This window comes from Pezoporus wallicus, unplaced genomic scaffold (assembly GCF_028554395.1).
Source record: "Pezoporus wallicus isolate ANWC-B61680 ecotype Strahan unplaced genomic scaffold, APGP_CSIRO_Pwel_v1 contig_4309, whole genome shotgun sequence".
Classification (NCBI taxonomy): Eukaryota; Metazoa; Chordata; class Aves; order Psittaciformes; family Psittacidae; genus Pezoporus; species Pezoporus wallicus.
This window is the reverse complement of record NW_026638191.1, coordinates 3,613,574-3,626,818: the sequence shown is the minus strand read 5'-3', so window position 1 is coordinate 3,626,818 and position 13,245 is coordinate 3,613,574. Positions and strand designations below refer to the sequence as shown.

General features: G+C 55.1%; 2 protein-coding genes across 2 annotated transcripts; both read right to left on the bottom strand.

Annotated features, from left to right (window-relative positions):
* Nucleotides 1-2,751: 2,751 nt before the first annotated feature.
* On the bottom strand, nucleotides 2,752-5,328 carry LOC130599374 (protocadherin alpha-8-like). Its single transcript, XM_057409779.1, has one exon. It carries the CDS (start codon nucleotides 5,326-5,328, stop codon nucleotides 2,752-2,754), a length of 2,577 nt encoding a protein of 858 aa, XP_057265762.1.
* A 5,221-nt stretch (nucleotides 5,329-10,549) lies between these two features.
* LOC130599373 (protocadherin alpha-8-like) lies at nucleotides 10,550-13,042 on the bottom strand. Its single transcript, XM_057409778.1, has one exon. It carries the CDS (start codon nucleotides 13,040-13,042, stop codon nucleotides 10,550-10,552), a length of 2,493 nt encoding a protein of 830 aa, XP_057265761.1.
* Between the last annotated feature and the right edge of the window lie 203 nt (nucleotides 13,043-13,245).

Genomic DNA, 13,245 nt, shown 5'->3' with positions numbered 1-13,245 from the left:
AGATAAAACAAAAGGAACCCATGCCCTCTAGTGTGACATCAGCTTTGCTGACATCTTTAATATAGAGAGCACTTCTTCACACACACACCCCCCAAGACAGATGTTCCAAGAATACTGACAGAACGATTCAAATAAGTGATGGCACATACAGCAGTTACCTTCAAAAAGAGTAATACCATGGAGAAAACCAGGCTGCTAGGATTAGAACTTCTGGAGGCCCTGAGAGGATCCCAGGAGAGCAGCCTTGGGCACTGGGCTTCTTCTCAGGGTTTTCTATTGGTATCCTCAAAACTTTGCCATGGGAAATGTGATCACAGCTAAGCAGACATTCAGTTCTTCCCCAGTGATGCAGTGTTCTACCCATCATCTTTTCCCACAGGGAAGACTCCTTCCCACTAAAAGTCACCATCCCCATGACATATGGCCAGGCCATAGTGTGTTACACTTGGAGGATCACTCCCAAAATACTCTTCACACCAGGACACGGACAGGCTTAACTTACTGCCACTGCCACATTCACCTCCCCAACACGCCACTGTTTCCTTTCACACCTAAGGGCTCACTCCAGCTTTTTTTTACCTTTCCCATCAAGGAAAGCACATAGAAAAACACAGATGGTATCATAGGCACAGTGTCCTCCAGACTTTTTGCAGCAGACCCTTGTTTTGCAGTGCTTCAGCTATCTCAGATGGGGATTTCATGCACCAAACAGCAACACCTTCCTAAAGGAGATGACAAAACAGCTCTAAATGGCAATGGCATTAAGGTAATAACTCAAACTTTGACAAACACAGCACTGTACTGGATATCTACTGCGTAGTACAATTCGGTTTGTGGTTGTCTTTTATTGGTTAGTGTGTTTTTCAATCCAGCTGAAATTTTTTTTTCATATACCTCGATGTAGAGCTACTCTTCCTGCCTCATTTTCCACCCCCATAACGAATGGCAAGCTCTTGCTTTTCCTTTCAGTAAGGCAGGCACTGCCAGAACAACACACCAAGAACCTATGTACCTAAGGGCAGTAACTCCCATGGAATACTTCTGCCTTAACATGATCCTTATCTTATCACACAGCCAAACAAAAGCCACCAAGGTAAAACTATGGCATTTTCACTGAAAACATTCCCCCAAGAGTCCTGAAGGAAGGCACTGTGCCAAACACCTGTCCATGATATTTCAAATATCATGGCAGGCAGATGAAGCTCCTGGTGACTGGAGGAAGGGAAACTTTGCACCATCTTCCAAAAAGACCTGAAAGGAGGAACCTGGGATCAAGCAGCCTGTCAGCCTCACCTTTTGTGTGGGAAGATCAAGGAACAGCTCCTCCCAGAAGCTATGCTAAGGCAGGTGGAGGACAGGGAGGTGATTCAAGACAGTCAGCATGGCTTCATCAAAGGCAACTCTTGCCCAACGAGCCTAGTGGCCTTCTATGATGGAGTGACTGCATCAGTGGACAAGAGTTAAGGATGTCATCTACTTGGTCTTCTGTGAGGCCTTTGACACAGTCCCCCACAACTTCCTTCACTCAATGGGAGAGTTATGGATTTGATGAATGGACTGTTCAGCGAATGAGGAACAAGGTGCTTGGTGACAGCCAGCATGGCTTCACTAAGGGGAAATCCTACCTGACCAATTTGGTGGCCTTCTATGATGGGGCTACAGAACTGATGGATAGGGGTAGAGCAGTTGATGTCATCTACCTGGACTTGTGTAAAGAGTTCGACACTGTCCCACACGACATCTTTCTCTAAATTGGAGACATCAACTGGATAGATGGACCACTCGGTGGATAAAGAACTGGCTGGATGGCTGCACACAAAGAGTTGTGGTCAATGGCTCAATGTCCGGCTGGAGACCAGTAACGAGTGGTGTCCCTCAGGGATCAGTGTTGGGACCGGTCTTGTTTAACATCTTAGTCGCTGATGTGGACAGTGGGATTGAGTGCACCCCTCAGCAAGTTTGCTGATGACACCAAGCTGTGTGGTTCGGTTGATACTCTGGAGGGAAGGAATGCCATCCAGAGGGACCTCAACACGCTTGTGAGCTGGGCTGATGCCAACCTTATGGAGTTTAACCGTAACAAGTGCAGGGTCCTACACCTGCCAAAATTCCACTGTCTGCATCTCATCCCCTGTTACCAACACACTGCCACTGTGGGAAATGAACATTTTTCTAAAAGGTGAGAAGAAAAACAAATGATCTCATGCCACTGTACTGAAAGGCCAGATTTGCCAGTGTCAGACCAACACCAAAGACACAGGGGCAAGTGTGTCTCTGGACACTGGAGAAAATCACAGACAAGTAGCACTGTGCATGGGGACACTTCCTGAGGTTTTCTGCTGGCATCATCCATTTGCTCCCATGAGAAATGAGATCAGCTAAGCAGACAGCCTCCAGTTCTTCTCCAATGGCACAAGCCATGTTCTACACAGCACTTCCATTTCCCTCAGGAAACTTCCAAGCTCAAGGATGCACTCCCTGGAATGTATGACCAGGCAACAGTGCCACTTAATCACTGCAACAGTACCTAGGCACAGTTTCACGACTCAGCGTTTCCCAGCAATAAAGCCCACACTGGGTATGATCCACGTCTTTGCATGTGCTCACCTACCTTTACAATTGGCAAAAAGAACATATGGAATGCTGCAAAGCCAGTCAGGGAAACAGACCCTTCCCAGTTGCCTGGATGCTTTGTGCCTTTTCAAACAGAAATTGAGTTCTTAACGTTTATGTAAATATGGCTCCGACGGCTCACACCAGCACCTGCCAAGCCGGCAGGCAAGAAGGGCAATGGGGGACAAGGGGCGACGGGGGAATTGGCAAGAAGCGAGAAAGAGAGGGAGGGAGGAAGGGAACACTACTGACCGTCTGCAACAGAGCGGGCGCCTCCGGCTGAATATCCCTCCCCGCGGAATCGGGTGGCGGTGGAAAGTTGGGGCTAAAAACCATCAGGTCGCTCTTGCCCGGGCCATCTGTCACGCACAGGCTCCGGCTCTGGCGCTGCGAGTACGACCAGCTCCCCACTTCGCTGGCGCACACGAACGTGGCAGGACCGGGACCCGACAGCACAGCGGACCGCGGCGACCACCGCGCCGCCCCGTACAGCACCACTGCCAGCAGGAACAGGCTCGACACCACGCAGATGGCCACCACCAGCCACACGTTCGTCGTCGCCGTTGATGCCGATGCTGCCGATGCACCGCCCTCCGCCGACCGCAGTACCGCCCTCAAAGAGCCCGAGCCAGCGGCCGGCAGCGCCGACTCGGCGCCCTCCACCAGCGACACGCTCAGCGTGGCCGTGGCCGAGCGCGCAGGCTCGCCGTGGTCCCGCACCACGATCACCAGGCGCTGCCGAGGGCCGTCCGCCTCCTCCAGCGCCCGCGTCGTGCTCACCTCGCCGCTGTAAAGCCCCACGCGGAACGGGCCCTTGCCCCGAGGCTCCCACAGCTCGTAGCGCAGCCACGCGTTGTAGCCCGAGTCCGCGTCCACCGCGCGGATCTTCGCCAACACCTGCCCCGCCGGCGCCCCCCACGTCGCCCACGCCCACAGCTCCGTTGAGCCCGCACCCGACGCCGTCGAGACCGCGACCCCGGCGCCCGGCCCGCCCCCGGCAGGCGGTAGCAGCACCGGCGCGTTGTCGTTCTCGTCCAGCACGAAGAGCTGCACCGTGGCGTTGCCGCACAGCGCCGGCTCCCCCGCGTCCACCGCCCGCACCTCGAACTGCAGCACCTGCAGCTCCTCGTAGTCCAGAGGCTGCAGCGCCCACAGCCGACCGCTCTCCGCGTCCACCGACACGTAGCTCGACGCCGGACGCCATCCGACGCCCGACACCGCGGCCCCGCCGCCGATCTCCGCCACCGAGTAGCTCACGCGCCCGTTGCCCGCCTCGTCCGGGTCCCGCGCCCACAGCCGCGCCAGCTCCGCGCCCGCCGCGTTGTTCTCCCGCGCCAGCACCGTGTACACGGCCTGCGCGAACGCCGGCGCGTTGTCGTTCACGTCCGACACTGGTACACGCAGACCCCGGCTGGCGCGCAGCGGCGGCGCCCCGCCGTCCTCCGCCCGCACCTCCAAGTCGTACTCAGACACCCGCTCCCGGTCCAGCGTCTCCCGCAGCACCAGCGAGTACGAGCCCGCGAACGTCGACACCAGACCGAACGGTGCTTGCGGCCACACCGTGCAGCGCACGCGCCCATTCGCCCCCGAGTCCCGGTCCGACACACTCAGCAGAGCCACCACCGTCCCCACCGCCGCGTCCTCCGGCACCGGCACCGACAGCGAGGTCACCCACACCTCCGGCGCGTTGTCGTTCACGTCCAGCACCTGCATCACTACTCTGCAGTGACCCGACAGCGGAGGGGAGCCTTTGTCTTGTGCTTCAATACGAAAATGAAACACATTGACTTCTTCGAAGTCCAGAGCGCTCGTCAGAAGTATTTCTCCCGTCCTCGGATTCACAGTAATCACATCTTTTCCACTCAGGGGAAGGAAGTTTGTCACCGTGTAGGTCATCTCACTGTTAATTCCTTCATCCGGATCCGTGGCGTTGACCCGCACCACCAGCGTCCCTTCTGCAGTGCTCTCCGGCAGCTGCACTTCATACAGAGTCTGGTTGAACCGAGGCGCGTTATCGTTGGCATCCAGCACCGTGATAGCAAGCCCCATAGCACCTATCAGCGGCGGGCGGCCCACGTCAGTCGCAGTCAGCACAAGATGGTGAATCGGCATCGTCTCGCGGTCCAGAGGTTTCGTTAAAACAAGATCAGGTACAGTATTTTGTTCATTTGATTTTTGTAAATCCAAAGCGAAATGCTCGCTGGGGCTGAGGCTATAGGAGAGCTGCGCGTTGGCTCCGACATCTGCATCCGACGCGCCCTCCAGTGGGAAACGAGAACCCGGCAGCGACGATTCCGCGATGCTGAGGTTTTTCCTTGCGGCGGGGAAGACCGGGGCGTTGTCGTTGATGTCGGTGACCTCCAGCTCCACATGGAACACGCGCAGCGGCCGCTCCACCAGCACCTCCAGCCGCAGGGAGCAAGGCGCGCTCTTCCCACACAGCTCCTCCCGGTCCAGCCGCGAGCTCACCACCAGCGCCCCGCTCGCCCCGCTCACCTCCACGCTCGCCCGCCGGCCCTGCGACACCAGCCGCAGCCGCCGCGCCTCCGGCTCGCCCGCCTCCAGGCCCAGGTCCTGCGCCAGCCGGCCCACCACCGTGCCGGCCTTGGCTTCCTCCGGCACCGAGTACCGCACCTGCCCGGCGACCAGCGCCCAGGCCAACTGCAGCACCAGCACCCGCAACAAGGCAGCACCACACACGCCACTCATCGCCATCGGAGGCGCCGGCCCGGGCCCACACGGTTCCCCGCCGCCCGGATTCCCCAGCTCTCCTCCTCAGCCCGCGCCGCCCCCCCGCACTCACAGCCGGGCTCTCAGCCGCTCGCACCGGGGAGGAGTTGCCGACACGCCGTTTCTGAGCCTGCAGCGACACCGTGTGCTGCTCCAACGCCTCACACGCTTTCCAACAGCACCCAAGCCTCCGGTTCCGGGCTGCTCCATTCTCGTTCGCCTCTTCATCCTCTTAATTCGTCCTCTTTTTTCTTCCTTATTCCGCGTTCTTTGCTTGCACGCATTCCTTTCTTCTTCTTCATCACCTCCTTTTAGCTAAAATTTTCACTTATTCCTTTTTTTTCACACTACTTCTTGCCTATTTTTCTCTTTTTTGGTCTACTTTGTCTCCTGTCAATTCTCCGTTTCCTTTCTTTTCCTACCCTGCTCTTTATGCCCCTTTCCCTTCTCTTCCCTTTACCCCCCGATCACAGCTCACCAGTAGTCTCTTGCTCCGCGACGGACACTGTCAAACTCGTACCTATCCTCGCTAATGAGAGGGCGGCAGGTCCGGATCGCGGTGCTCCGCCCTCGGGAGGGGCTTCTACGAGCCACCTCCTCTCCGTGACTAGAAGTGAAGTCGCTGCAGCCTCCTCTTCTCCTCTAACGTCTCTTCTCGTTTTCTTCTATTTCTTCCTCTTTCCATCCCTCCTTCCCATCTTCCCTTTCTCACTGCTTTTCTGCCTTCTTGTTTCGTGCTTCCTTCCTCGCTTGCTTCTTTTCCTTCTGCTATTCTTTTCAACTCCCTTTATCTTCTAATGTCTTCTCTTCTCCTCACGTCTGTACCTTTCCTTCTCCTCCTGTTTGACTCTTTTCTTTCCTTCTCCTCCTGTTTCTTTGAGTCAATCTTTGGCTCTCCACGACCAGAAGTGACTTTGGTGAGGCCACATCATCACCTCTTGGCACTTCCTTTCCTTCTTCATTTCTTTATACTAGTCTCTATTTCTCTGTCTTCTCTTTCCTTCTCTTCCTTTGGTTATGCTTCCTTCTCCTCCTCTTCCACTTCCATCCTTGTCTTAGTTGTTATCTTCCTTTACCAAAATATTTTCCTTAAGTCCACATCACGCTCAAAGATGAACGACCTCTGCAGGAGCTCTTCTCTAACCTCACCACTCTTCATCAAGCTTTGCAGAGTGTCCCTGCGTACCAAGGACGGTGACTTCCTCCTCGCTACTCAGCATCTCAAGATAACATCAGAGCATGCTGGTAATAGCTTCCATCATTTTCTCCTTCTTCCTTTTTTTTTTTTGTTTTGTTTTTTCACAGCAATTCCTTTTCCTTCTTTGGTATTGCTCCTCCTTTCTCTTTCCTTATTTTCTTTACACCCTTTTCATCCTTTTTCTTTGACAGGCACTACTGTATCTTTGCCTCCATTTCACTCCTGCTTCCATCCTTGTCTCTTCATTTTGTCCGTTACTAAAATGTTCTTAAAATAGCTCCTCTGTGCTCACTAGGAAGCACCATCATGCCCTTGGGCAAAAGCTCTCATTTGTCTTCAATACCATCTTCCATTTCTCTCCTCACGGAAGAGCCTTCCTGCTTTTCTTCCATCCATGCATCTCCAACTTACCCTCTCCAGGATGAAGGTCATGCTCTTCAGCCACCAGTCCTCTTAAGGAACCAGCAAACAACAGAGCAAGGCAAGTACATGGCAAAGAACAGCTCTGCTACAGCACAAAGTAATCCACCACCATTGTTAGCACAAGCCCAAGCACCAGGTACTGGGACCTCTACTGAAACAGTTTTCAAAGACTCTAAACTATGCAGGGGCATCTCTTACTCAGAAACTCAAACTCATCACAGCCCAACAAGACAACACTCCCCAAAGGCTCAAAATGCACATGGGAACCATAGTGCACAAGTACTCCCTATGTACCTGGATGAACAGCCATTCTTCCAGCCTCATCTTCCACCACCAAAATAAAGGTGGAGATCTTGCTTCTTTTTTCAGGTACACAGTCTCTGCCAGAGCAACACAACAACCTCTGTTCCCAGCCTTCTCATGGAATACCTCTCATTCATCAGCATGACCCACTCATCACACAGCCAAACAAAACAGAAGCCACCAAGGTACTACCACAGCATTTTCACTGAAAACATCCCCTCAACGTCCAATGCATTCACTCCAAGGAACACATCAATGTCCCTCCTCCAGCTGTCCTTAATTCCACCTGCTCAACCTCTGCCACGCAGCAGCAGGAAAGGAATGAGGACAGGTAGTGGTGCTTTCTTCTCTAAACCTACAAGCATTTCAATCCAGGCACCATTCAGTTAATCCAACAGAAAGAAACAACTGAATGACAAAAGTACATTAGCCTCTCAAACACATCCTCTATAATAAGAGAGTTACCTCTAGCATCACTGGTGTAGACTTCAGTAACGGAAACACTCTCAGGACAGCAGAATTGCTTTTGAGAGATTGTCCTTTAACATGAGTTGCCATTTCAGAGGATGCTGAACAGAAATGTTCTCCAAAAGCTGTAAAAATACTGGACACTGTATGGTGCTCCCTCATGCACCTCTATCAAAGGGGAAGAAGGAGGGAGACCTAAAAGGTAGTGACATTTTCCTAACATCCTCAGCTCAGGAGTGGAAAAACCTTCCCACACACTCATGAATATTGCCCCAGAACCTGTCACCTGGAGGCTGCCAAAATTCAGCATCTCCATCTCATCCCGCTTCCAACAAACTGACAGAGTGAGAGAATAAACACAGGGTGGGCATCTTCACTATAGACGAATAGAAAACAGAAAGCACCCATGTCACTCTGCTGCAAGAGCAGGTTTGCTGACTTCTTGATTACAAAGAGCACTTTTCCCCCTCCCTCACTAGACTAACACCATAAACATGGTACAAATGGTGAAAAGATTGTTTGATCAACAATGTTCCATGTCAAAACCAAATGATTAAAGGCATGCACAGCAGTTACCTTCAAAAGCAGTAATACGATAGAGCACCAGGCTGCAATGATTTGTAGAACTTCTGGAGGCCTTGAGAGGATCCCAGGAGAGCAGTCCTGTGCACCAGGCCTCTTCTCAAGCTTGTCTACAGGCATACTCAAACCCCTGCCATGGGAAATGTGATCTCCACAGCTAAGCAGACATTCTCCACTCCTTCCTTAATGATATGGAGTTCTCCCCAGCATCTCCATTTCCTTAACACTCTTTTCCAGTCAAGGTCATGCTCCTCATGAGGCAGACACAGGCCATTTTCAGTGCCATTACTACCATAATACACAGACATTGCTTCACCACAAAAACATGACCCACCTCTAAAACTGCCTCAGATGGTGACCCAGGTCTTTGCACCTACTCACCTTCCCTCATCAGGCAGCAGCACCACAGGGCACTGTGCCTTGTGGGAGATAGTCACAAATTCAAAAGACATTGTTGGTATTTCAGTACCACACACTGTCTCAAGATCCAAAAGATCTCTAACTCCAAACACCCTGGGAGCCTGTAAAAGGATCCTGGGCAGGAACAATCTGTGCCCTTCCTGCTTCATGCTTTATTCTGGTCATCCCCCACTCCCCAGTCAAATGATCACCTTTCATGTTATAAAGGTGCTAAGGCCCTAGTTCACAGGGCCACTGCCATGCTCACCTCCCTGATATACCACTGTTCTATTCCCCAAATCAAGGCTCACGCCAGGATTTGTGGACCCTTCCAAACAATGAGCACTCTAAAAATCACCCATATCAGTTGTATCATATTGACTATGTTCAGCACACTTTACACATTCAAAAGATGATGACAGAAGAGATCTAAATTGTAATAGCTTTGATTTTTATGAGGTTCCCAGGTCCTGCTAGGGCCACTGCCACATTCACATCCCTGACATGCCACTGTTCTCTTCCCCAAATCAAAGCTCACTAAAGCATTTCTGGACCCTTCCAAACAATGAGCACTTTAAAAAGCCATACCAGTTGTATCACACAGTGTGTGGTGCACATTACATATTTAAAAGCTGATGTCGGAGTAGCTCTAAATTTGTAATAGCATTTTCATTCTGTGGCAGAAGAACCCAAATGTTGACAAGATGATATGGGTAGCAGATTATATGGCTTCTGTAGGACAATCTGGATTTATGGATATGTTACTGGGGGAGGCTCCGTTTGCTTTCTAGTCTTGTGAGGGTGTGGCTGCTGAAGCAAATACTGAGGGAACATCAAAGCCACCCAGTGTATGTCTCGCCATTTCACTGGTCAGAAGCACAAATCCACAACTGTTGCCATCAACAAGAGCCTCATAATAAACACACAGCCAGCATCACTGTATTCAGCAGACTCTATATTTGACGCTTCATATTCCATTATCCCAGATGAAACTGATCCACACCTAGGAGGTCTGTTACACCTCTGAAATGTTACACATATAATTTGTAGAGATGGTGCCACAATAACACTAATGGTAATGGTCATTTATTTCCTTTTGTGAGAGAACAAGTCGAATGCTGATGAACACAGCACTGCAATGGATGTCACCAATGTAGAGAAGTTTGTAGTTTCTTTAAATACAAGTTTTCCTGTTCTTCCCTGAGGCTGTCAACGCTGATGATACAAATCTACAGCAAGATTCAGGATTGCAGAAACAAATTTGCCGTTTCTGACAACTATGTTGGATAAAAGTCCTCTGCCTGAACACTTTATGCTACTGACAGAGCTACATCCTTGCAAAAGAGCACAGGAAAAATTCTACAACGCAATCCCTAATTTCATGATGAGTATGGTGGAAAAACAGAAATGGAGAATATTCACCACAGACAGAAAAACTAATGAAATTCCAAGTATAACCAGGTAACATCTCCCTTGCAGTGGAGAATCAGAGAAGACAAGAACAGAGTTTCTGATACAAAAAAAAAAAAAAAAAATTCAGGAATTTACTGCAAGAGAAGAACAACTCAAACCTGTAGCAGCAAAGCTCAGCTGAAGATCACAACTGCTGCGGTATGTGGCCAGACCTTTCCCTTCACCAAAAGAACAAGAGCTGCGGTGCACATTGCAGCACGCAGAGGCAGATCCCAAGGTGCCCAGGGTAGCATCAAGCACCCGTCCAGCACCTACAGGTCTCAGCCACGGGGGCTAAGCCCGCTGCATGCCGAGGAGAAGGGAAAGCGAGAAGAGCGACATGGGGCAAGCGGTGTCGAGGAAGAAGAAAGAGGCGAGAAATTAAGGAAGAAAAGAAGTGCCACTAACCGTCTCCAGCAGACCGGGCGCCTCCGGATGCGCCTCCTTCGCCACGGATCCGGCCGGCGGAGGGAAGTTGGGGCTGAAAACCATCAGGTCGCTCTTGCCCGCGCCGTCCGTCACGCACAGGCTCCGGCTCTGGCGCTGCGAGTACGACCAGCTCCCCACTTCGCTGGCGCACACGAGCGTGGCAGGACCGGGACCCGACAGCATGGCCGACCGCGGCGCCCACCGCGCCGCCCCGTACAGCACCACCGCCAGCAGGAAAAGGCTCGACACCACGCAGATGGCCACCACCAGCCACACGTTCGTCGTCGTCGTCGAAGCCGATGCACCGCCCCCAGCGGCTGCCGCCGACCGCAGCCCCGCCCCCGACGAGCCCGAGCTCGCGGCCGCCAGCGCCGCCTCGGCGCCCTCCACCAGCGACACGCTCAGCGTGGCCGTGGCCGAGCGCGCAGGCTCGCCGTGGTCCCGCACCACGATCACCAGGCGCTGCCGAGGGCCGTCCGCCTCCTCCAGCGCCCGCGCCGTGCTCACCTCGCCGCTGTAAAGCCCCACGCGGAACGGGCCCTTGCCCCGAGGCTCCCACAGCTCGTAGCGCAGCCACGCGTTGTAGCCCGAGTCCGCGTCCACCGCGCGGATCTTCGCCAACACCTGCCCCGCCGGCGTCCCCCACGTCGCCCACGCCCATAGCTCCGCTGAGCCCCCTCCCGACACCGCCGAGCCCGAGATCCCGGCTCCAGGCCCGCCGCCAGCAGGCGGCAGCAGCACCGGCGCGTTGTCGTTCTCGTCCAGCACGAAGAGCTGCACCGTGGCGTTGCCGCACAGCGCCGGCTCCCCCGCGTCCACCGCCCGCACCTCGAACTGCAGCACCTGCAGCTCCTCGTAGTCCAGCGGCTGCAGCGCCCACAGCCGACCGCTCTCCGCGTCCACCGACACGTAGCTCGACGCCGGACGCCACCCGACGCCCGACACCGCGGCCCCGCCGCCGATCTCCGCCACCGAGTAGCTCACGCGCCCGTTGCCCGCCTCGTCCGGGTCCCGCGCCCACAGCCGCGCCAGCTCCGCGCCCGCCGCGTTGTTCTCCCGCGCCAGCACCGTGTACACGGCCTGCGCGAACGCCGGCGCGTTGTCGTTCACGTCCGACACTGGCACACGCAGACCCCGGCTGGCGCGCAGCGGGGGAGACCCGCCGTCCTCCGCCCGCACCTCCACCTCGTATTCAGACACCCGCTCCCTGTCCAGCGCCTCCCGAAGCATCAGCGAGTACGAGCCCGCGAACGTCGACACCAGACCGAAGGGCACCGGCGGCCACACCGTGCAGCGCACGCGCCCGTTCGCCCCCGAGTCCCGGTCCGACACGCTCAGCAGAGCCACCACCGTCCCCACCGCCGCGTCCTCCGGCACCGGCACCGACAGCGACGTCACCCACACCTCCGGTGAGTTGTCGTTCACGTCCAACACCTCCACCACCACCTTGCAGTGACCCGACAGCGGGGGAGTCCCCTGATCTCTGGCTTTAATGTGCAGCTCATATAAGGCAACTGTCTCAAAGTCCAGGGCGCCTGTCAGTTTGATCTCACCTATCTTTCCATCGATGCTGAACGCAGCTGACGCCGAGGGAGGAACAACAGAATCAATTTCATAAAACACTTCTCGATTACTTCCCTCATCTGGATCCGTGGCATTAAGCCGCATCACCAGCGTCCCCTCTAAGGCGTCTTCGGGCAAAACTACGATGTACACCGACTGGTTGAACTGTGGAGCGTTGTCGTTTGCGTCCAGCACCGAGATCACCAGCTCCACAGTGCCCGTCAGCGGCGGGCGGCCCCCGTCAGTCGCAGTCAGCACAAGATGGTGAATCGGCATCGTCTCGCGGTCCAGAGGTTTCGTGAGCACCAGAAACAGGGATTTACTGCGCGAGTTACTGTTTTCTTCCTCTACTTTGAAATGCTCGCTGGGGCTGAGGCTATAGGAGAGCTGAGCGTTAGCTCCGACATCTGCATCCGACGCGCCCTCCAGCGGGAAACGAGACCCCGGCAGAGTGGTGTATTCCGCGATGCTCAGGTTTTTCCGTTCGACGGGAAAGACCGGGGCGTTGTCGTTGATGTCGGTGACCTCCAGCTCCACATGGAACACGCGCAGCGGCCGCTCCACCAGCACCTCCAGCCGCAGGGAGCAAGGCGCGCTCTTCCCGCACAGCTCCTCCCGGTCCAGCCGCGAGCTCACCACCAGCGCCCCGCTCGCCCCGCTCACCTCCACGCTCACCCGCCGGCCCTGCGACACCAGCCGCAGCCGCCGCGCCTCCGGCTCGCCCGCCTCCAGGCCCAGGTCCTGCGCCAGCCGGCCCACCACCGTGCCGGCCTTGGCTTCCTCCGGCACCGAGTACCGCACCTGCCCGCCGACCAGCGCCCAGGCCAACTGCAGCACCAGCACCCGCAACAAGGCACCACGACACACGCCGCCCATCGCCATCGCCGCCGGAGGCACCCGCCCGGGCCCGTCCGGCTCCCCGCCGCCGCCCGGATTCACCGGCTCTCCTGCCCGGCCCGCGCTGCCCCCCCCGCGCTCACAGCCGGGTTACGCGCCGCTCGCACCGGGGCGGAGCCGCCGACACGCCGTTTCTGAGCCTGCAGCGACACCGTGTGCTGCTCCAGCGCCTCAGACGCTTACCGGCA